The 21,816-nt window shown below is 40.6% G+C and overlaps 1 protein-coding gene across 2 annotated transcripts in view; it reads left to right on the top strand.

Annotated features, from left to right (window-relative positions):
- The window catches only part of LOC124612905 (leucine-rich repeat-containing protein 59-like), an 82,873-nt gene extending 62,374 nt beyond the window's left edge, over positions 1–20,499 (top strand). For both annotated transcript variants that reach the window (XM_047141377.1, XM_047141378.1), the window contains exons 6-7: positions 4,368–4,604; positions 19,343–20,499. In XM_047141377.1, coding sequence (XP_046997333.1) covers positions 4,368–4,604; positions 19,343–19,716 — 611 coding nt within the window. In that variant the 3' untranslated portion in view covers positions 19,717–20,499. The remainder of the gene's footprint in view (positions 1–4,367; positions 4,605–19,342) is intronic.
- Positions 20,500–21,816: the final 1,317 nt, after the last annotated feature.

The raw sequence follows: 21,816 nt of genomic DNA, 5'->3' as shown, positions 1-21,816 counted from the left end.
CAATAAGTGATCCACCTCCTGTTAATGTAGTGCTACAGTAGCAAGTAGCACATTCATGTGATGATAACACTGTATGTTGCAATTCATTATCTCTGCATCAGTGGTCTGTAACACATACTACCACACTGTTCAAAGACTGTAATTCAACTTCAATTTGTGTTTGTTATTTTTAATGGACTGTACATTTTGATGAAAACTAGATCATTCCAAGAAAATTTCTTTTGTGTTTGTGCACTCCAATGTGGAATGCTCTATCTTCTGGGTACATGATGAAGAAACCTCTAAACTGGTAGATACAACAGAGGTGAAAAATTGGATTGTCCTCCTACTCATGGTAGCAGGTATTTGACCATCTGTGGTCCCACACCCACCTGATATACTCTCACTAATTACCTCCACCAGCTTTCCTCTCCCAGTCTTGTTGAGATTACAGACCAAGTATGACAAAACACAAGTTTTTCAGTGCAATACCATTGCTTTTTCAGAACTGGATATTAAGGAAAAAAAATTAACTGCAGATGGTACTGTACTTACTATAATTTGTTTTTCTTTTCTTTTCTCTGTTTCTACCCAAAATTCCAAATAGAATTGAAGAGTTTATTGTTTGAATACAACAGGAATTTTTCTTATCGATATTCTGAGACTGAAGTGATAAAACCAACAAGTTGTTTTGGTTTTGTTGAGGTATGAGACCTTAAGAGGGGTAGGACGTCAAACAGGCCGATTCGGACAGGAGAGGCACTACAGGACATTTTAATTTCCACTGTCTATACTTTCACAAATAAATTCATAAAACTTTGTCAGCATGACCAGGAAGGTTTTAGGATTCACACTAATAGCAGTGGAAGTTCAAAAACATAACAAAATAATTTTTTTTTACATGCGAAATTTCATCATTTTTCATTTACTGTTGGCTGCATTTGTTGCTATAGGTATACTTTTTTTCATAAGTAAGAGAGATTCTTCGATGAATTTTGCACAGCATACAATCCATACTTACAGGTGTATGCAACTCTAGAATTTTCCAAATCTTTCAAAAACTCTGATAAAACCTGAGATAAATAACTATAAAATTTTAGTTTTTCTAAATATGAAGTTTAAGATGTGACAGGTGATTCATTTTTTCATAAATTAAATAAATTGTAGTGTGTCATACACCTGTAAGTATGGTTTGTATACTTGCAAAATTCATTGAAGAATTTCTCTTACTTATGAAGAGAGCATAAGGGAACAACTGACAGGAATGGGGCAAAGAAATACAGTAGAAGAAGAATGGGTAGCTCTGAAGGATGAAGTAGTGAAGGCAGCAGAGGATCAAGTAGGTATAAAGACAAACACTATTAGAACTCCTTGGGTGACAGAAGAAATATTGAATTTAAGTGATGAAAGGAGAAAATATAAAAATGCAGTAAATGAAGCAGGCAAAAAGGAATACAGACGTCTCAAAAATGAGATCGACAGGAAGTGCAGAATGGCTAAGCAGTGATGGCTAGAGGACAAATGTAAGGATGTAGAAGCATGTATCACTAGGGTAAGATAGATACTGCCTACAGGAAAATTAAAGAGACCTTTGGAGAAAAGAGAACCACTTATATGAATATCAAGAGCTCAGATGCAAACCCAGTTCTAAGCAAAGAAGGGAAAGCAGACAGGTGGAAGGAGTATATAGAGGGTCTATACGAGGGCAATATTATGGAAATGGAAGAGGATGTAGATGAAGATGAAATGGGAGATGCGATACTGCGTGAAAAGTTTGACAGAGCACTGAAAGACCTGAGTCGAAACAAGGCCCCGGCAGTAGATAACATTCCATTAGAACTACTGACAGCCTTGGGAGAGCCAGTCCTGACAAAACTCTACCATCTGGTGAGCAAGATGTATGAGACAGGCGAAATACCCCCAGACTTCAAGAAGAACGTAATAATTCCAATCCCAAAGAAAACAGGTGTTGACAGATGTGAAAATTACTGAACTATCAGTTTAATAAGTAACAGCTGCAAAATACTAATGCGAATTCTTTACAGATGAATGGAAAAACTGGTAGAAGCTACCTCGGGGAAGATCAGTTTGGATTCCATAGAAATGTTGGAACATGTGAGGCAATACTGACCCTACGACTTATCTTAGAAGAAAGATTAAGGAAAGACAAACCTACGTTTCTAGCATTTGTAGACTTATAGAAAGCTTTTGACAATGTTGACTGGAATATTCTCTTTCAAATTCTGAAGGTGGCAGGGGTAAAATACAGGGAGCGAAAGGCTATTTACAATTTGTACAGAAACCAGATGGCAGTTACAAGAGTCGAGGGACATGAAAGGGAAGCAGTGGTTGGGGAGGGAGTGAGACAGGGTTGTAGCCTCTCCCCAATGTTATTCAATCTGTATGTTGAGCAAGCAGTAAAGGAAATAAAAGAAAAATTCGGAGTAGGTATTAAAATCCATGGAGAAGAAATAAAAACTTTGAGGTTCGCCGATGACATTGTAATTCTATCAGAGACAGCAAATGACTTGGAAGAGCAGTTGAACGGAATGGACAGTGTCTTGAAAGGGGGATATAAGATGAACATCAACAAAGCAAAACGAGGATAATGGAATGTAGTCGAATTAAGTCGGGTGATGCTGAGCGAATTAGATTAGGAAATGAGACACTTAAAGTAGTAAAGGAGTTTTGCTATTTGGGGAGCAAAATAACTGATGATGGTCGAAGTAGAGAGGATATAAAATGTAGACTGGCAATGGCAAGGAAAGCGTTTCTGAAGAAGAGAAATTTGTTAACATCAAGTATAGATTTAAGTGTCAGGAAGTTGTTTCTGAAAGTATTTGTATGGAGTGTAGCCATGTATGGAAGTGAAACATGGATGATAAATAGTTTGGACAAGAAGAGAATAGAAGCTTTCGAAATGTGGTGCTACAGAAGACTGCTGAAGATTAGATGGGTAGATCACATAACTAATGAAGAAGTATTGAATAGAATTGGGGAGAAGAGTAGTATGTGGCACAACTTGACAAAAAGAAGGGACCGGTTAGTAGGACATGTTCTGAGGCATCAAGGGATCACAAATTTAGCATTGGAGGGCAGCGTGGAGGGTAAAAATCGTAGAGGGAGACCAAGAGATGATTACACTAAGCAGATTCAGGAGGAGGTGGGTTGCAGTAGGTACTGGGAGATGAAGAAGTTTGCACAGGATAGGGTAGCATGGAGAGCTGCATCAAACCAGTCTCAGGACGGAAGACCACAACAACAATGAAGAAAAGTGTACCTATAGCAACAAATGCAGCCAATAGTAAGTGAATAAATGATGCCATTTCACATGTAAAAAAATTTATTTTGTTGTGTTTTTGAACTTCCACTGCTATGAGTGTGAATCCTGAATCCTTCCTGGTCATGCTGATAAAGTTTTACAAATTTATTTGTGAAAAGTATATAGACAGCGGAAATTAAAATGTCCAGTGGTGCTTCTCCTGCTCAGTCGGCCCATTTGATTTCTTACACTTACAGCAGTTATCAATATATCTATTTCACTGTGACTTACCTTTCACAATAGTGTGTGTGTGTGTGGGGGGGGGGGGGGGGGGTTACTTGCAAATGATGTGGACAATTTGCAACTGCAAATCTAGTCATAGTGGACTCTCTTGTTACTAAAATATCTTTTAAAGCTAATATTCTAAACATTGGTACTTGTTATTGATTCCTCTTGCAGAAAGTAAAAGTAACAACACTGTTAAAAATCTGAATGTAATTTAGTATCAGATGCAACCTAAACAAAGCAAGGGACTTACTATTGCACAAGAAACTTCCTGTTGCTCAAGTAATGAATTCCCAGTAACAGTTCACTTCTTTCTGTTATTTAATTCAGCGTCTCACATGTAAAACCAGATTGGAAAATATGATATCAGAAAAAGTTTTATTTACTGTCTTGAATTTAATAAACAGTTAAAAGTCAAAGTACATGTTTACAAATAACAGAAAAATGTATTAGAAAGTTTGTAAAACAAATATCTCCAATTTTTTTTAAAAAAAAAAATCGCAAACTGAATTAAATGACGGAACTAAGGATTGGAAAATACATTATAAATTGCAGACTAGTGGTGTTACTAGATACAGATTTTTTTTTCTTTTATTAAAAAAAATCGCAAATGACAATGTTTCTAGTTCATATGCATTTAACATGAATTTCTGTTGTACTGACAAAAGTGCAATTCCAAAAGTAGTTTCAAAACATTTTTTATTCAAAATGAGAAAATTTAAAGCAGGGCTGAAATTACAGCCATACCTTGTAAGTGAATATCAGTTACAACAAATATTTTTAACATTATATGATTTTGCACATCCATATCCTGTGCATATAACAATTGTCTAATTTGCAGAATTAGATGAACTAGCTGCGCAGGAGAAAAAGAAAGAGCTTCAACAGCAGCAGCAACAACAGAAGAAGAAAAAGAAAGCTTCTAAATCAGCTGAAAAAATACAGGCAAAAACAGAAAATGGAGTAAAACATAACTCACGTTCTAGCCAATCCATTGTAGATGAAGAAATATCACAGGATCCCTCCACTGTGCCAAGGGGTAAAATACAAAGCAAACATTCCAACACAAAAAAAGCTGGTAAGCACTCTCTCTCTCTCTCTCTCTCTCTCTCTCTCTCTCTCTCTCTCTCTCTCTCTCTCTCTCTCGTGTGTGTGTGTGTGTGTGTGTGTGTGTGTGTGCTGAATCAATTGATGCATATAACTGCTACAGCTGCATTACAGTAGCATTGTTAACAGTTACCTAATCATTTGTGAAATTTACATTAATAAGTTGTGCATAACATTGTGTTATACACAACATTTCTAGTTATTAAGTCTTTGTAATGTAGTGGACATTTTCTCAAGTTACAAAGTTATGATCTTTGTTTGCTTGTCTTAATGTAATTGCTAAAACATGCTCTTACTATGATTACTGCACTGGAAGTTATATCGTATTATAAGCAGTTACTTCTTTTTGTAGTTGCCCTTTTCAATCTGAAGATTTGCTGCTGTTCTTCATACTAGTCTGTCATATGCAAGCATCTTTATTTCTGCACAACTACTGCAGCTAGATCCATTTAAACCTGTTTACTGTTGACAAGCCTTGCTTTCACTCTGCAATGTTTACCCCACACACTTTCCTCCATTACCACATTGACTATTTTTAGATGTTTTATATCAGCCAATCTTTTCTATTAGTCAAATTGTGCCACAAATTTATTTTTTTCTCAATTTGATTCAGTACCTTTTCATTAGCTATTCAATCTAGCCATCTAATCTTCAGCATTCTTCTGTAGCATTATATTTCAAAAGCTTCTGAACTGTTTACTGTCCACATTTCACATCCGTACAGTACTACACTCAAGATGAGGCTGTTCCAGCACTGCTGCATGGGAGACGACATTCTTGGGTGCTTCTCTGTGTACCCTCGGAGAGATGCAGCCAGAATATGCTAACCATCAGGCAACTCAATTGCACACATTCTGCACATCCGAGAAGCACTTGGCCACCCCTTTCCACGTGTGCCTGGCCCATGCAGTAAGGTCACATAGACTACAAACTGGCTGCCTGATTACCCACACATCAGCTGTTCGGTCATCCTTGGCCACATTTGCCTCCAGCCACCCAGCTGCTGCTGGCTAGTACACAAGATGGAACAGCCTGATCTAGAAAAATATTTTCAGAAAAGACCACCTAACACTAAATTTATATTCAGTGTTAACAAATTTCTCATTTTCACAGTTGCTTTTCTTGTTACTGTCCGTGTGTAAAGTTGTCTGTATTTTACCCATCGTAAGTTGTTTTGTTGCCCAAACAGCAGAACTCATCTACTATCTTTAGTGTCTCATTTCTCTTTGTAAAAAATGAGATGCGTTCCACATCGCCTAATTTAATTTGATTACACTACATTATCTTTGTTTTGCTTTTGTTGATGTTAATCTACTCATCTCATTTTTTGACACTTATCTGTTCTGTTCAGCTGACATAAGTCCTGTGCTGTCTCCGACAGAATTAAAACATAACACGAAATCCCAGAGTTTTAATTTTGTCAACCTTAACTTTACTTACATTTCCAGATTTCTGTTAAATTCCCTTTACTGCTTGCAGATTGTACAGATTGCCCATTGGGAATGGGCTACAGTTCTCTCTGTGCCCCTTCTCAATTCCTGCATTCTTTTCATCTCCTTTAATTTTTGGCTGCAGGCTGGTCTCTGTACAATTTGTGGATAACATTGAAACTGTATTTTTCCCTCCTACCATCATCCTTTCAAAGAGTGTAATTCAGACAACATTGCCCAAAGCTTTCTCTAAATCTACAAATGCTGTACACACAGGTTTATCTTCTGCAAGATCAGCTTCTACCAGTTCTTACATTATTCTGTAAATAATTTGTGTCACTGTTGTAACCTTGACTCATTAAATTTATGTTCTGCTAATATTCACCTGTCAGCTCATGGCTTCTTTGGAACTGGAATTATTACAGATTCCTTGAAGTCTGAGGGTATTTCACTTCTTTCAAACATCTTGCATACCTGATGAAACAGTTTTGCCTCTGAGTTTTGCCACTGTTTTTCTTCCACTACTCTAGTTCTCCACGCAATGTCACGACTCCCATCTTGTGTCTGCAGCTCGTGGTCTCGCGGTCATGTTCTCCCTTCCCAAGCACGGGGTCCTGGGTCGATTCCTGGCGGGGTCAGGGATTTTCACCTGCCTCGAGATGACTGGGTATTTGTGTTGTCCTCATAATTTCATCATCATTCATGAATGTGGCGAGATTGGGATGAGAAAATTTGGGAATTTGTATGGGCACTGATAACCACAGTTGAGTGCCCCACAATCAATCAATCATCATCATCATCATCATCATCATCATCATCATCATCATCCCATCTTGTATTCATCTGCTTCCTGTTCTCTTTCCATAATATTGTCTGAAAGTTTACTTCCTTTTTATAGCCCTTCTATATACACTATCTGATCAAAAATATCCTGACAGCTGTTAAGAGACGTTAATATGGGGTGTATCTGCACTTCACCTCTACGACAGCTTGAACTCGGCTGGGGACACTTTGAGTGATGTTTCTGAATGTCTGTGCAGGAATAGTAGCACATTCTTTCTCAAGAGCAAACAACTCTGTTGTTGTGCTATCTAGACTGCAGGTAGCGGTTTGGGAGTCGTGACTGATGTCTTATTCTGCGATTTCATGTAATTCTTTCCCCCACTCCATCCCCTCACCCCCTCCCTCACACCACAATGCTTGACTTTCCCTGTCCTTCAATACACAATGTCTGCCTGATCTCGGTTTAGCTGTGGTTGTTCCTTCGTATTTCTACTTCACAATCCTGTCACCAACAGTTGAGACTTGGGTACCTTTAGAAGAGTTGATGGCCTTGATGGATTTGTTATTCAGGTAATATCCAGTGACTAGTCCACATTCAAAGTCACTGAGCTCTCCCGACTGATGCATTCTGCTGTTACTGCTTCTGTGCAGACAGCACAGTACTCCCCACTTCATATTATAATGGCAGTCTGACTCTTGTAACATACAGTGGTAAGGTGTTATTTTTTATTTTTGACTTGGTCACTTTTTTTATACAATCATAACTGCTTTTGGCCTTCAGAAGCCATCTTCAGATGCTATGTGTGGCATTTGATGAATAAATGATTGTACGTCGACAGTGCGTGAACACTTGTTCATCAGATGTCGCCCATAGCATCTGAAGATGGCTTTTGAAGGCTGAAACCAGTTATGATTTCATCAAAAAAAAGAGAAGAAAAGAGAAGTGACTGAGTCAAAAATCAAAAAATATCATCTTAACAATAAGTCAATCACCTTCTCTGCTAGTGTAATGTCATTTTTTCTAACATCTAGTGGTCAGTTCAGCATTACATAAAAGTGTCCACATACATTTGATCTGATAGTGTATTTATTCCACCTTTCATTCTGTGCAAAGCACTTGCTTGGTTTCTGAGCTCTTGTGTAAATACGCTTCTCTTTTCTCCTAAGATTTATTTAATTCATGTGTACATGATACCTGCTTTTCCCATACTTTTACATGTTTCAACAACTCTGCATTTCTCCTTTAGCCTATCCTGCATTGCACTTTCTGTCACTTGCATTTTTTGGATATTTGTACTCCCATTTTCCTGCTTAGTTTCCTCAATTTTTATATTTTCTTTTTTTGTGATTAAATTCAATTTTTAGGGTGTTACCAAGGATTTCTACTAGACATTGTGTTTTTGTCTGCTACTTCCTTCAAAATTTAATCAGTCAAAGTTACTTATATGCCTTTGACGTCCACATGCACAAATGCAGACCACTGGGAAATGCATAGCACACGATGCTTAGCCGTGGTACAGTATGTTAGGCTTTCTTCCGATTGCAGTCGTTTATGGAGCATGGGAAGGAGGACTTGTTAAATGCCTCTGTACATGCTGTAATTAGTGTGTAATCTTGTCACAGACTGTACAGGAGTGGCATGGGAGGCAGAAGAATATTTCTAGATTCGTCACTTAATACTGGTTCTTGAAACTTTGGAAGTGGGATTTCACATGATAATTGATGTCTATTTTTAAGATTGGTATGCCTTTCATGTGGCACCCTGTACACACTGAAAAGCCAAAATTGCAAATATCTTCTGAAACTCCAGAGAAAATGTGCCTGACTACTCTTAGGAGACACAATACGTGTACTTTTACTATTATGGTTGGTGTTGGCTTTGTATCTTTCTTGGTTATGATAATTGATGGTTATGCTGTTCATAATAGCTTATTCTCATTCCTGTTTTCCAATTTGTTGTTAGACCTAATCCTGTGTTACTTCTGTTTGAATTTGTGCTCATAATCCTGTACCCATTTTGTGTGACTACAAGAACACACAGATAATAAGACACAACACTTTATTATGACTAAAATGCTTATACAAGAAGACACTTGCCGTGGAATGGCTGCACTTCCAGTCCCATAAACGTAGGTCGAATGTCAACATATGATTGAGAATAAGGCTGCCTGGGCGCCTCTCTATAATCTTTCGGCTGGCCAGGAGAGTGCACTGTGGAGAGGCTGCATATGCATCCAAGTGTGGTGGTCTCTGCTGATGTTAGCGTCTTCTGGCTTCTGTGGCACACTGTACAACTGTGTGCCTGGATTGTGGCCATGGAAACTATGCAGGTCACTCCACACCTTCCCCCCCTTGGGGGCGGAGTGTCGCTGAATCCTCGGGCACGGGAATAGGGCATTAGTGGCTGGCATGTGAAGCACCCCAAAGCCCCATTGGTGGAGCAAGAGCTGATAAGGTGGGCAATGGGCAATCCAAGCAGGGAGCCTTGGCAATGACCAGTGACAGTTGAAAGTGGAGGCAACTCTGCTTCAGACAGAGGCTGTGCAGGAGTCATCGAACCGGCTAGGTGCATGTCCACTGACTGGAGGTTCACCAGAGCTGCTGCCAGAGGCTGTGAAGTTTCAAACTTATCAGATAGAGGCACTGACGCAAGCAGAAGAGGAGGCTAGAACACCAGCGGATAGGTGGCATCTAGTGATGGGGGCACCAGCAAAGACGGTGGTGTGGCTGTGGCTGCTCTGGTGGGGGCACTGACCAAAACCACTTGTCCAAACTGTCATCCCTGGTGGGAAACAGTACAGCGGAACACGACAGCAGGTGGGAGTAGGTGGAGCAGCGTCCACAGCTGGCACTCATGGAGAATCTTGACAGGGCTACGGGAGCCAGTATGAGTCATCCAGTAGTCTGTCAGAAAAATCTGTAACATCTCCTTGGTGGGAAAGTCCTGCAGATATTTTTTCATCTGGTTATATTAAGGGTGCAAATCATGCAGTTGGCCTCCACATCACATTGGGAGTGAAAGGAAGAGGAGCAAACATGGCGAATGCCTGACCACTTACAGAAATCATGAAATGCCTGAGCCAGGAACTGAGGTCCGTTGTCAAACACGAGAGTAACTTGGAGACTTTCCACAGAAAAAAATTTGAGTGAGCCTGCATAATGACTTTGGTAGCGGCCAAAGAGCAAGAAAACATATATGGAAAAGGCAATAGTGTGTCAATGACAATCAGCCGAAACACAATCAGAAATGGACCTGCAGATTCCGCTTGGATGCGTCCCCAAAGCTGGGTTGCTGGAGGCTATGGGGAGAATGAAGTGTTGGGAGCAGCATGTTGACAAGCACATTTGGGACATGCAGCAGCTAAATGCTGCAGCTCCCAATCAATGCTGAGCCAGTACACACGTCAGCAAGCCAAGAAACAGCCAGGAAACACCCCAGTAACTCTCATGTAACAGCAAACTCCCAGGAACAACCATCCTGGGAGCTGCATTGTCCATGGAGAGGAGGATGACCCCATCTAAGACTGAGAGATGATGGTACCAGACAAAGTAGTGTCAAAGCAGATCGGAAGTGTGGGCCAGAGGACTAGACAACGCTGGATGAGGCAGGTGAATCGGGAAACCTGTCTGCCACGTGGTGGGATATGATATCCAAATGAAAACACACAAACTCCTCTCTATCAAACTTGAGGAAAATAGCTGTCATAGTGGTATTTGAAAAGGAACAAGGCTCAGTACTGCAATCGGTGGGCCATCTTATCTGGGACCTGGGCGGACAAACTGAGTAACAAAACTATTGGCCTGTGATCCATAATGGGTTGGAATTTGCTGCCATGCAAGAAAACATGAAATTTGGTGACTGCATACACAGTGGCCAAAGCTGCCTCCTCGACCTGAGTGTTGTCGACCTGTGCTGGAGTGAGAGTTTTGGATGCAAATGTCAGTGGCTGCTCAGAGTCGTCTGCATTCCGAAGGGCGAGGACTGCCCCCACACTGTACTGCAAGGTGGCAATAGCCAAAACCAGTGGTTCATTGGAATCAATAGTAGTTAGTCACTGTGTTGACCTGAGTTGGTCATTCAGCAAGGTTAATGCCTTTTCACACGCTGGAGACCAGATACAGGAAGCACCCTTCTGAAGGAGGAGGCAGAGAGGGTGTACAATGTTGGACCCCCTGGGGATGAACCAGTGGTAATAGGAAATTTTTCCCAGTAAAGCCTGCAGTTCTTGCAATGATGAGGGATGCGGGCAGATCTGTAATGGCCCTGAAAAGACTTGCCAGGTGTTGGATGCCCTGAAACAATATAGTGTGGACCAGATACTCAAGAGATAGTTGGAAAAATTTGTACTTCTGTAGATTGTGACACAGACCCACAGCCCAGAGCTTTTCAAAAAGGATCCAGAGATTGTGCAGGTGGTTGCTCGTAGCACATCCAGTAATGATGTCATCCAGGTTGTTGAAACAGAGTGAAATAGTGGACATGACCTGTTCCAGATAGCACTGAAAAATTTGTGGGGGCACTTGCCAACCCAAACATCAACATCAGCATTGATACAGGCTGAAAGGTGAATTAAGAACCATGATTGGACTCCTCACACTATGGTAACTAGTGATATGCTTTGGAAAGATAAAGTTTGGAGAAAAATTAGCCCCCTTCTAAGCTCGTGAACAGCTGGTCTGGAGGTGGCGCCTTGCATATTTGTTAGCCATGGACTTAAAACTGCTGCAAAATTACAATTTACCATATGGTTTCTTCATAGTGACAAAGGGTGTGACCCATTCATTGGAGGAAATGGGAACCACAACCCTGAGAGGTGCAAGCTGGTCCAATTCCTCCTTGAATCCTACGGGTGTTGGAATCTGCCCAGCACGGAAAAATCTGGGTAGAGCTGACTGCTTCAAGTTTATGTGAGCTTGGAAGTCTCTGGCACACCTTAGGCCCTCTGCAAATATATCGTAAAATTCTGTGTACAGAGGTTCCAATGATTGATAGGGAACCTTGGCAGAAGGCATCAAACCCAAAGGGTTCCTGAACCAACGTTATGGACAATGATAAAGATCATAGGCTGAATCACTGATCTATAGGTAACATCAGATTTGAATTGGCCAAACAAGGGGATTTACTGTTTACCATATCGCCATATGTGTCTGTTTACCGTTGAAAGTTCTGGAGAGCCGAGCTCTGAATATGTTTGGGGATGAAGCCAGGAAACTGCCACACCAGTGCCCAAAAAAAAATTGTTGGAATCCTGGTTGGCAACCAGTTCTGATGATGACACTTCCTGGACATCCGTATCCATGTTCTCTGATGTTGCATTCTGGGCTGTTAAGAAACAGACTACCTCAATGTGCTTTTATTTTTTCCCCCTCAACACTTACAACAACAGATAGCGAACGCTGGGGACACTCTGATCTGTCTGGTTGGGAGTAGCAAGCTGCACTTGATGGCAACAGGGAGCGGCAGCTGGTATGCTCTTTAAGTTCCGTGCGGAAGCAGCCACATCAACCGGTTTAAACCGCCACGATTTCATCCTACTCACATGCAGTGGAAGCAGCTGGACAATGCTGCGACATTACACCACGCTTCCAGCTGCTGGCCAGCAGCATGAGACACCTCATACAACAGGTCAATGGACAAAACACCTGTGAGGGAGGGGTGTTATAATTGCAGGGCCCATTGCCAGACTCCCTTATCCGGGGCAGAGCGGATTATAACATCGCGAACCATGATGTCCACATACAATTCTTTTGACCTGGCCGTGACAAAATGGTGCTTGCAACTAAGGCTGTGGAGGGTTGGAGTCCACGCGTGATAAGACTGATGGGGCTGCTTGTTACATTAGTAGAATTCAACCTAGCGGCCATGATGTGCATGTGGCAGTGATAATAGGAAGACAACAAGCATAAATTGTCAGATGACAGTGAGGAGGGTTCCTGCAACACCGTCAACTGTTGTAATGCCTGATAAAAAGGTGGGAGAAATCCACAACAAAAACGGTGCACAACATACTTCTGCATCCGTAACATGGAATGCGTGGAAATGTTGCTGTCGGTGGTGTTCTTATGTTTTCCAATCTTCTGCCGTCTCATCAAACGGTGGGAATGGAGGAGGAATCTTTGTCAGAGACAAATTTTTGGAGAGCAATATTGACACAGCCTGTTGCATGACCATAAGAAGTTCTGTCTGTTGTTGCACCATCATTTGAAACAGATACTCCATGTCACAACAAAGTGCAAAAAGCAGCTGCACAACAAAACACATGAAAAACTTACCCTACTTGTTGCCAATGTATTCTGATCACAAGAACACACAGATAAAAACAGACACAATGCTTTATTACATCTAGAATGCTTGCACAAGAAGACAGAAGACACTTGTCATGGAGTGCATGCACTACTAGTCCAATAAACAGAGGCTGAATATCAACATGTGACTGAGAGCGAGGCTGGCCAGGACCAACTCTGTAAGCCATCGGCCAGTGAGTGGAGTGCACTGCAAAGAGGCTGTGTGCACATCCAAGTGTGGTGGCTTCTGCCAACACTAGAGTGTTCTCCAACTTCTGTGGCACGCCATACAACTGCGCACCTGGATCGCGGGCATGGAATCTACATGGGTCTCTACACACTTGGTCAGAAATCCAGTTCTTCTTGCCACCTCAGTTCTCTAACCCCCATGAAACAGTCGGCAATGTAGCTATTGAAAAGGTTGCTGCCCCTCAACAGAAACAATATGTTAGTGTGGCCTCTCCATAGATACTTCTCTGAAGTGTTATGACCATCTGTGCAGGAAATGGCTAGTTAATTGGCATGGGGTGGATCCTCATTCGTAGCAGACACAATTTTGTCTGTTGTGAGTGGAAAATCTTCCAAGAAATTTTGCAAGAAATTGTCAATGTTGAAGCACACTATTTCGTGAAAGAGAAATATCGAGTCCGAACCCATAAGAAGTAGGGCTAGGCATAGACATTCTCAAGTTAATTGCCATGAATTGACATGGCTGTTCATCTAGCGAGAAGTGCAGATATGTTCTGACTATGTCCATCTTGGCCACCAGATAGTTTTTATGTTATTTCTTGTGACCATTGATGGACAGACATCAATTTCCAATTGTACATTTATGATTGCTTTGAAATTACCACAAGCTATCTTTTTTCACTAAGCAGTTTAACACACTGTTGATATCCTCTCTAATTGCAGTTAGGATGAGTCAGGCTCAGAAGTAAGAAGGTGTAGCTGAAGATCTTAATCAAATATGAGCTACACAATTGTTGGCACACAGTAATTCCAGAGAAAGGCAGTTAGAAGTCTTTTATTTTAAATCCAAAACCTGTGGAAATGTCCACCCCAGAAATGTTTTGTGCATTTCGTAAGGGTACAGCAAAAAATGTAAGTGAATGTCTGCCTTTTTTGTACGATGCTGTTACACTTACTGCACAATGAGATGGAGGTGTTTGCTACAGAATTTTAATCTTTCATGTGCGAGTTGAAACTGCTGTGAACCAATCTGGTCATAGGTCACCTCATTTGTAGTAGAGGTTGGTGCTTCAGTATTGACAAGAAAATTAATGGAAGATAAAGCTGTTGCGGTCATACCATTAAAGGATTCAGCTGTCTTTGAAGTGCATTCATGCTGCTTTGGTGTTGTCATGACTTAGCTTGCAGGGCTGACTCAGTGCAGCTGCAGGAGACTACTGCCAGATGTCCCAGTATATAACACCATGGACAGAGTGTTTCCTAAGACGGATACTCGGCATGAGGGTCCTTTTAAAAGTAGTCTGGACAACCAAGATACTGATCCTTTCTGTTATAGTGAGGATGACCAGGAGAGGGTTTCATGAAGGCTTCGATGCTTGGCACAATGTACGGGTGCTGCGGATTTTTAAAATTATTTTTACAGCAGAGTTTGAACCTCAAATCCAGTGATGATGATGTACTTGACATGTTCCAATCATGCTTAGTGTTGCTTGGATGGGAAGGCTGTTTTATAGTCAGGTTCGTCAAAATATTTCTGTAATACAGCTGACATTTTGAAAGTTTTTGCAATTTGTAACACTTCCTCAATAGTAGGATTTGCTAGATTCTCTGCACAAACTTTTTTGTGTGCATTTCTAATTATCATGTTTCATACTAACAGTTTACCATATGATTGTTTACAAGTTCCACTTTTACATGTGAATTGATACGTGTGAATGAAACCTTGAGCTCAGCTGCCTATGATTTAATTTCTTACAACAATGAAGGAATGTGAACCTGGATGCTAAAACATAAGTTTACAACTTATAATGCTAAGAGAGCATTTTACGGATTTCCGATAATTCTATATACTCACAGCTACTGAAAGAGCACAATCCCGTTGGAAGTCACATTAACAGCAGTTTATTAGATAACAAAAATTTATGACACAGAAACGTGTGTGTCACTACTAGCCTGGAAGTGAATCTTGGACATTTGTAGTCATAGTTGCAGTCTTCATGTTCTGGATAAAGTGATGTTAACTGTGGTGGCATGTACTGTACTGGCATTTTCAGTAACTGCAACATGAGCTGCTGTTGTGCAGCTTGGTTGCCTTGTTGTCCAAGGATGGCCTCTTGAGCTTATTGTGAAGTGTACTGCTCAACCTGCTGTTGCACTTCTTTTGCTTCCTTTTGTGCTTACTGTCACAGCTAATGTGCTTGTTGTGCCTGTTGTTGTGTTTGAAGATGCAGCTGTTAAGAGTGACATTTTTATGAATTTCGGATCCTTATCAAATGAAACATCCTCTGCTTTGCTAACACATGCACTAAACTCAATACCTCATCACCAGTGTGACATCTGATATTGGTGAAATCTATACGTGCATTGACATTGTAAACGTGATTGATAGCCAGCCTAAGGTGTGGCCGAGTGGTTCTAGGTGCTTCAGTCTGGAACCGTGCGACTGCTACGGTCGCAAGTTCGAGTCCTGCCTCAGGCATGGATGTGTGTGATGTCCTTAGGTTTGTTAGGTTTAAGCAGTTCTAAGTTCTAGGGGACTGATCACCTCAGATGTCAAGTCCCATAGTGCTCAGAGCCATTTGAACCATTTTGATAGCCAGGCCTAAAGTTTACCAGCAATCCCCATAGTTATGCCAGAGTCCAAAGAGTTGCCAACCGGAACAGTACAGAATAATGACACAGTCATGGCCCAGTAGAATGGACTATAATGTTAATGATAGTTGTCTGCATAGCATAGCATTATTCAAAGTGCATGTTTTCTGTTGGGATGGTGAGTTAAATTAGCTGTGTAACGTCAGTGGTTCCATCCATGCGGATAGCCTTCTTTCACCATCTTGCAGTGCTTGGTGCAGCCTGTGGCAGTGATAATCTTAAGTTGTCAACCCAAGTGTCCTAAAAATAGAAGTTAGTGTACACTACTTAAAACTTCTTCGAACATAGTTGTATTTTCCCCTTTGTCCTATGGTACTGTTTTGTGCGATTTAGGTAAAGCTACATTCTTGATATTTCTGTGCCAAGAGTATTGTGCTTAAAGTTGTGGCCAATAGTAGATTTGACAATTTTCTGATCACATTTCCTGAATGACAATGCTGCCATTGATGTGTTTAAAAAGCTTTCTGACTGATACTCATTGATACTTTTACAACAGTGTGTTTATTTGCTCTAGCCTGGAGTTGAGATTAGCAGTTGCTACTTGTTTATGGTTTGCTAGTTGTTGCTGGTATGCTTTGAGGAACTATCACAAAGTGCCAGTCTGATGCGAGCAAAATTTTCTGTTTGATCTTTTCCCGAATTTCACTTTGCCTCCATTAAACATTAATATACCAAAAGATCTGTTCTTAGCAGCATAATATCTGATAAGTCTTGCGACACATATTGTTTAGGAAATCACCGTTAGCTCATGCTGGCCTCCTGACAATAATACCTCTCATACCGGCCTGGTGGCACATCTGTCTCCTGTCATCACAAATATATTAATGGAAACCATATCAAAATCCATATAGTAGTTCCTAAGATTAGTTCAAATACATAGGCAGAAACTGCAGTGGGGGACTTCAAATTAGCTTAGTGGATGTAGGGCAAGTATTAAATGTGAATGCTACAGAAAAGGCCTTATAATAGGTGTATAACGTGAATTTTTGACATCACATAGCATTGTGTTTAGCAGACTGATGTGGGGCCATGCGTACACATAATAGAAGACTGTATTAATTAGCATTTGAACCCTCACTCTTCTTCTGGTACAGATTTCACATGTTCATGCACACTATTGTGTCTGTGATGACACTGATTATTAGAGAGCTGTTGCTTGGGATAATGGCTGCAGGGGGGGGGGGGGGGGGTAGGAAAAGATGTTCAAGGGAAGGAGAGGATAGGGGGATAGGGTGAGGTAAGACAGGTGGACTCAGTAGCTGCACTACAAGACGAAAGGAGTTCTCTGAGGGGACAGAGTGTTTGGATATGTAGAAAGAGAGGAAGGTGGACAGAGACCAGGGGAGAGAAGGGGGAAGGGGAGATGGATAGAAAATGGTTGAGGAGCGGGGGGGGGGGGGGGGGGGGAGAGACCACATGGGGTGGGGGGAGTGTGGTGGGAAAAGGCATTAAACATCCAAATGGAAAGAAGCTGTGTGTACAGTGATAGAAGAGGAAACAGAAATGGTAAGGTGAGGCAGTGGGAAACAGGATTTAGTAGCAGAGGCTTAGGCCAGGGGGATCGCAAGAATGCAAGATATGCTGGAAAGGCAATTCCCACCTTTGTAGTTCAGGTAGACTTGTGACGGAAGGGAGTATCGAAATGGCTTGCGTAGTGAAGCAGCTGTTGGTCATTTGTGTTGTGGTGCACAACATGTTGAGCATTTGGATGGTGAAGTTTGTGGTTTGCCATAGTGTGGTGATGACCATTCATTCAAGTAGGTAGTTTTTTACTTATCATGCCCACCTAGAATGCTTTCACACATAGCTCTGCCTTTCAGTGGGTAGAAAATGCCTGTGACTCGACTGTGGTAGGAGACAGAGGGTGGATGTAGGTCTTGCTTCTGGGTGGTCCACAAGGGGATGATCCATGGATTGCAGGATTGAAATACGGATGGACAGGTATACTGTGTAGGTTAGGTCGGTGCCAGAATACAACTTTGAGTGATTTGGGTAGTATTTTGGGTAGTATTATGTGAAGAGATTATCCCTCATTCAAGATGTGAAGAGAGGTAGTCAAAGCCCTGGTGAAGGATGTGGTTGAGCTTTTCGAAGGCTATTGGTGGGTGGCTGGTTAACTTATTTACTGGTGTCAGAGGATGGATGAGTTGGATATTGTCTGTCAGTAAATGCTCTGCTAAGGTTACTTGCATATTTCGCCAACTTCTTTTCACTGCCTGTGTGGCATCCACAGGTGGCAAGGCTGTAAGGAAGAGTTCTTGACACAGAATAGGTTTGACACATAATAGGTGACAGTTGTGAAAGTGTAGGTACAATGGAGCCATCTGAGAGGTGGATGTCGAATCCTTTGAAGGTGGCTGAGTGAGTTGAGGAAAGACCAGGTGAAGTGGATTTAGGAGGAAAGATCAAAAGTTATACTTGCCAAGTGTTCTGACCATGAAATGTTATCAGTGACTCTGAATCAGGCAAGGGGTTTTAAATGCTGACCGGATAAAAAAGATTTCTTCAGATGGCCCATAAATAAGTTACCATGTGATGGTGTCATATACCAATGATTTGTTTATAGATTTGGCTTTCAAAAGTGGAATAATTGTGGGTCAAGATATAGTTGGCCAGGGGAACTGGAAAAGAGGTGGTGTGTTTGGTATCAGGACAACGCTGGCATGTTGGTGTATGAGAGTGTTGCATACACAGTGATTGACAAGAAGTCTGTTGGTAACAGGACAGGAACTTTGGAAAGGAAGTGAGCTGTACCTTGGGTGTAGGATGGGAGGCTGCAGACAGTAGTTTGGAGGTGGTGTTCAAAAGGGGCAGTTGTTCTGTAGAAGCATTGTAATCAGTCACAACAGGACAACCAGTAGGGAGACCTGTGGAGGAGGGGGGTTGTAGAGCTTGGGGAATATATACAAGGTAGGAGGGTGGGGGATCGTCAGTTTGAAGGAGGGACACGGGTTTAAGTTTCAGGTTTTGGGTTGGCCTTAAGGACCTGCTGGAGATCTTATTGGACTTATGCTATTATTGTTATACAAAGCATTGTTTGCAATTTGCTTTTGTACACTTATTCCACATATTGGCTTGTAATCATACATCGCTTGATGTTTCTTTTGCAGTGTTTTGATTCAGATGTTGGTCTGTCATGGAAACATGATTCTGCATAAAGTCACTAGCATTCAATTTCAGAAAGTACACTTGTTCAAATCTGCAGTGTTTCTTATTAAATTTTTCACAGCTTTTATTATTGTACCCAACATAGAAACTACCCCTGCTTCAGCTGTAATGTACTAATGTGTATTCTACTGAGACTAGATCTTCAGATAACAGGAAGCTAAAACATTGTATTTATTTCTTGTGTGTTTTTAAACTGTTTCAGGTAATGGGTATGTTCGTCTCATTTGGACCCCTATCCTGTTGGTTGTGAGCTGCTTGTTAGGACTCAGTCTGGTTTCTCTGCTGAGCCCTGAACGATATTTGTTGTTTCAACAGTCTGTAAAGAACATCTTACATCCACCAGCAGCAGAGTTGCTTTGGCAGTTAACTGACTACATCAGTCATGGAATTTTGCAGTGCAGTACTTATGTCATGGAATTTTGGGTATGGCTGAAGGAGGAAGAAAAGATCCAGGAGGCGGCTGCATACTTAATCAGTGTCTGGCATTTGTTGTGTCTTAAGGTGGAAGTAGTATACAGGACGCTCAGTGATCAGTTGCCTTTGTACATAGATATGGTCAAGAAAAAAATATCATAGTTTTCCTCTGAAAAATTGTGCATCAAAATTTTTTGATACCTTTATTCATTGTGAGAATACAGTGTGAATCTATTTCCTTTAATTTTTATTGTGTTCACTCATTTGTAATTTATAGAACACAACACACATCTCAAGTACATTTTCTCTTTGGTAACTGTGCAATGCATTTACATAGTTCATATATATTCTAGTTCATCTATTCAAACAAAATACTGATATTAGAACTTTGTAAAAAGAACACTGTATAGCGGAAATTTTGATACATTCCATTCTACCTGTATGTTACAACATATTTGAGTTAAATGGGGTTTTGAGTAAGTTTGACACACGTTTTGCACAACCTCTCTCCTATTCTGCGCTGTTATGGATACATATAAGCATAAACACAGGCATGCATGTGTGTTTTGCATACATTCATATGAAATGATGGGTAAAGTTTAAAACATTTTTTGTGCTGTTTGTCCCCAGGGCAGCAACATTGAGATTTTCATGTAGACCCATTTCGTAATGTTTTTACGAAGAGAAACTGCATATTACTTCACTGTCCTGTGCATTGAATTTCTGTGACTTGGCCTGTGGGAATTATAGCTGTAAAATAAAGTGTGATATTTGCAAGAAATATTTTAGGAGACACTTTAATTACAGTTCAGAAATTGGCTTCCATGCACAAAGTGAGTGGACAGTGCACATACTGCAATTTGATAATCTGTAATGAATTTATAGATGTTTTGAGGAATAACACTGTTCTTCATACCAAAGAATAAATGCACTGATTTTTACTAAGACGTTTTTCATGTTTATTAATGCCAGCTATTACCTGAATAATAATAATAATAATAATAATAATAATAATAATATATTTTAGGATTTAATACATAATTCAGGACTTTAGAATAAACATTAAATCGTGCTTCATTCCTATAGCCAAATGAAGTTGCTCAGTGGTTGTAGTGCTTCAAGAGTTTCCGCATAAATTGTAGAGCCACTCGTCCTTCTACCATCTCGAACACACAATATTTTAAAAACAAGTGTGAGAGAACGTACATACTGCGCGACACAGGTTTGTGTGTGCAGGCGGGAAAGGAGTCACAAGCACAAGGCAGATGCGATGGTCAAACTGCATCGACAAGTATTTGCCGCTCGCACCACAGAAGTTGTATTGGAAGAACAAGGAGTGTTCATGTATCTTATGGTGTTTTATGTCATTGATTATTGTAACGAGAAAAAAGAAGAACAGTTGAAAAATTATTAATGATACTTTATGCGTTGGACTTGCTAGAAGCAAGACATGTTCGTAAATTATGTGGCTGTAAAAACTACACTATTGCAAATGTACTTAATTGGGTCTGACGTGAGACAAGTCAGCTGACTTGTATGAGTATGAATATTTATGTGGGAAATATTGAATTTGTTCTCTGTGAAAGCTGAAATTTACTATGACTGAGTTAAAAGTATTCTTAAAGTACTAAATTATTTCAAAACTAGAGAGAGAGTCTTACAAATCCCCATAACAAGCATTATTCTTCAGAGAAGAAGGTTTTGGAGATCGACGGAGCCGGCAATCCAGAGAAGAAGATCGGCTGTGCTTACCATGTGGTCAACTGATTGGAGAGAGGTGTGAATTTTGCAATCCAACTTCACATCGCTTCAGGTCATCTAAAGTGTTCGATGGTTAAGACTTGAAAGTAGCAGAGCTCAAATCCATGACACTTATTAAAAGTAGTAGTTGTAAATCCTGAAGATCTTCAACTTCACCAGGGTATGACATTGTTGGGGCACAAATTTGCACTTTTTTGACTGAGCATATTGTATTTATTATAAATAGTATTACAGTTCTGTTTGAAATTTCTTCAACATCATCAGTTTAGTTTGGAATTTTTTTATTTATTTTATTAAACCTATTTCCAAATACGAGCCTAGGTCTCTACATCAGTAGTAAAAGACATTCCTTGACTGCAGCTCTATCTGACAACCTTCCTTTCTTCACATCTCTGACACCCCAGTGCTGTCCCATTTAATATTATTTAGTTCCACATTATTTCATTAGTCTGTCTTATAAGTTACATGCAGCTTTGGTCCCTACATGTAAAGTAATAGAAG

Source organism: Schistocerca americana, chromosome 4 (genome assembly GCF_021461395.2).
Source record: "Schistocerca americana isolate TAMUIC-IGC-003095 chromosome 4, iqSchAmer2.1, whole genome shotgun sequence".
NCBI classification, from domain to species: Eukaryota; Metazoa; Arthropoda; class Insecta; order Orthoptera; family Acrididae; genus Schistocerca; species Schistocerca americana.
This window is presented reverse-complemented; position numbering and strand designations above follow the sequence as displayed.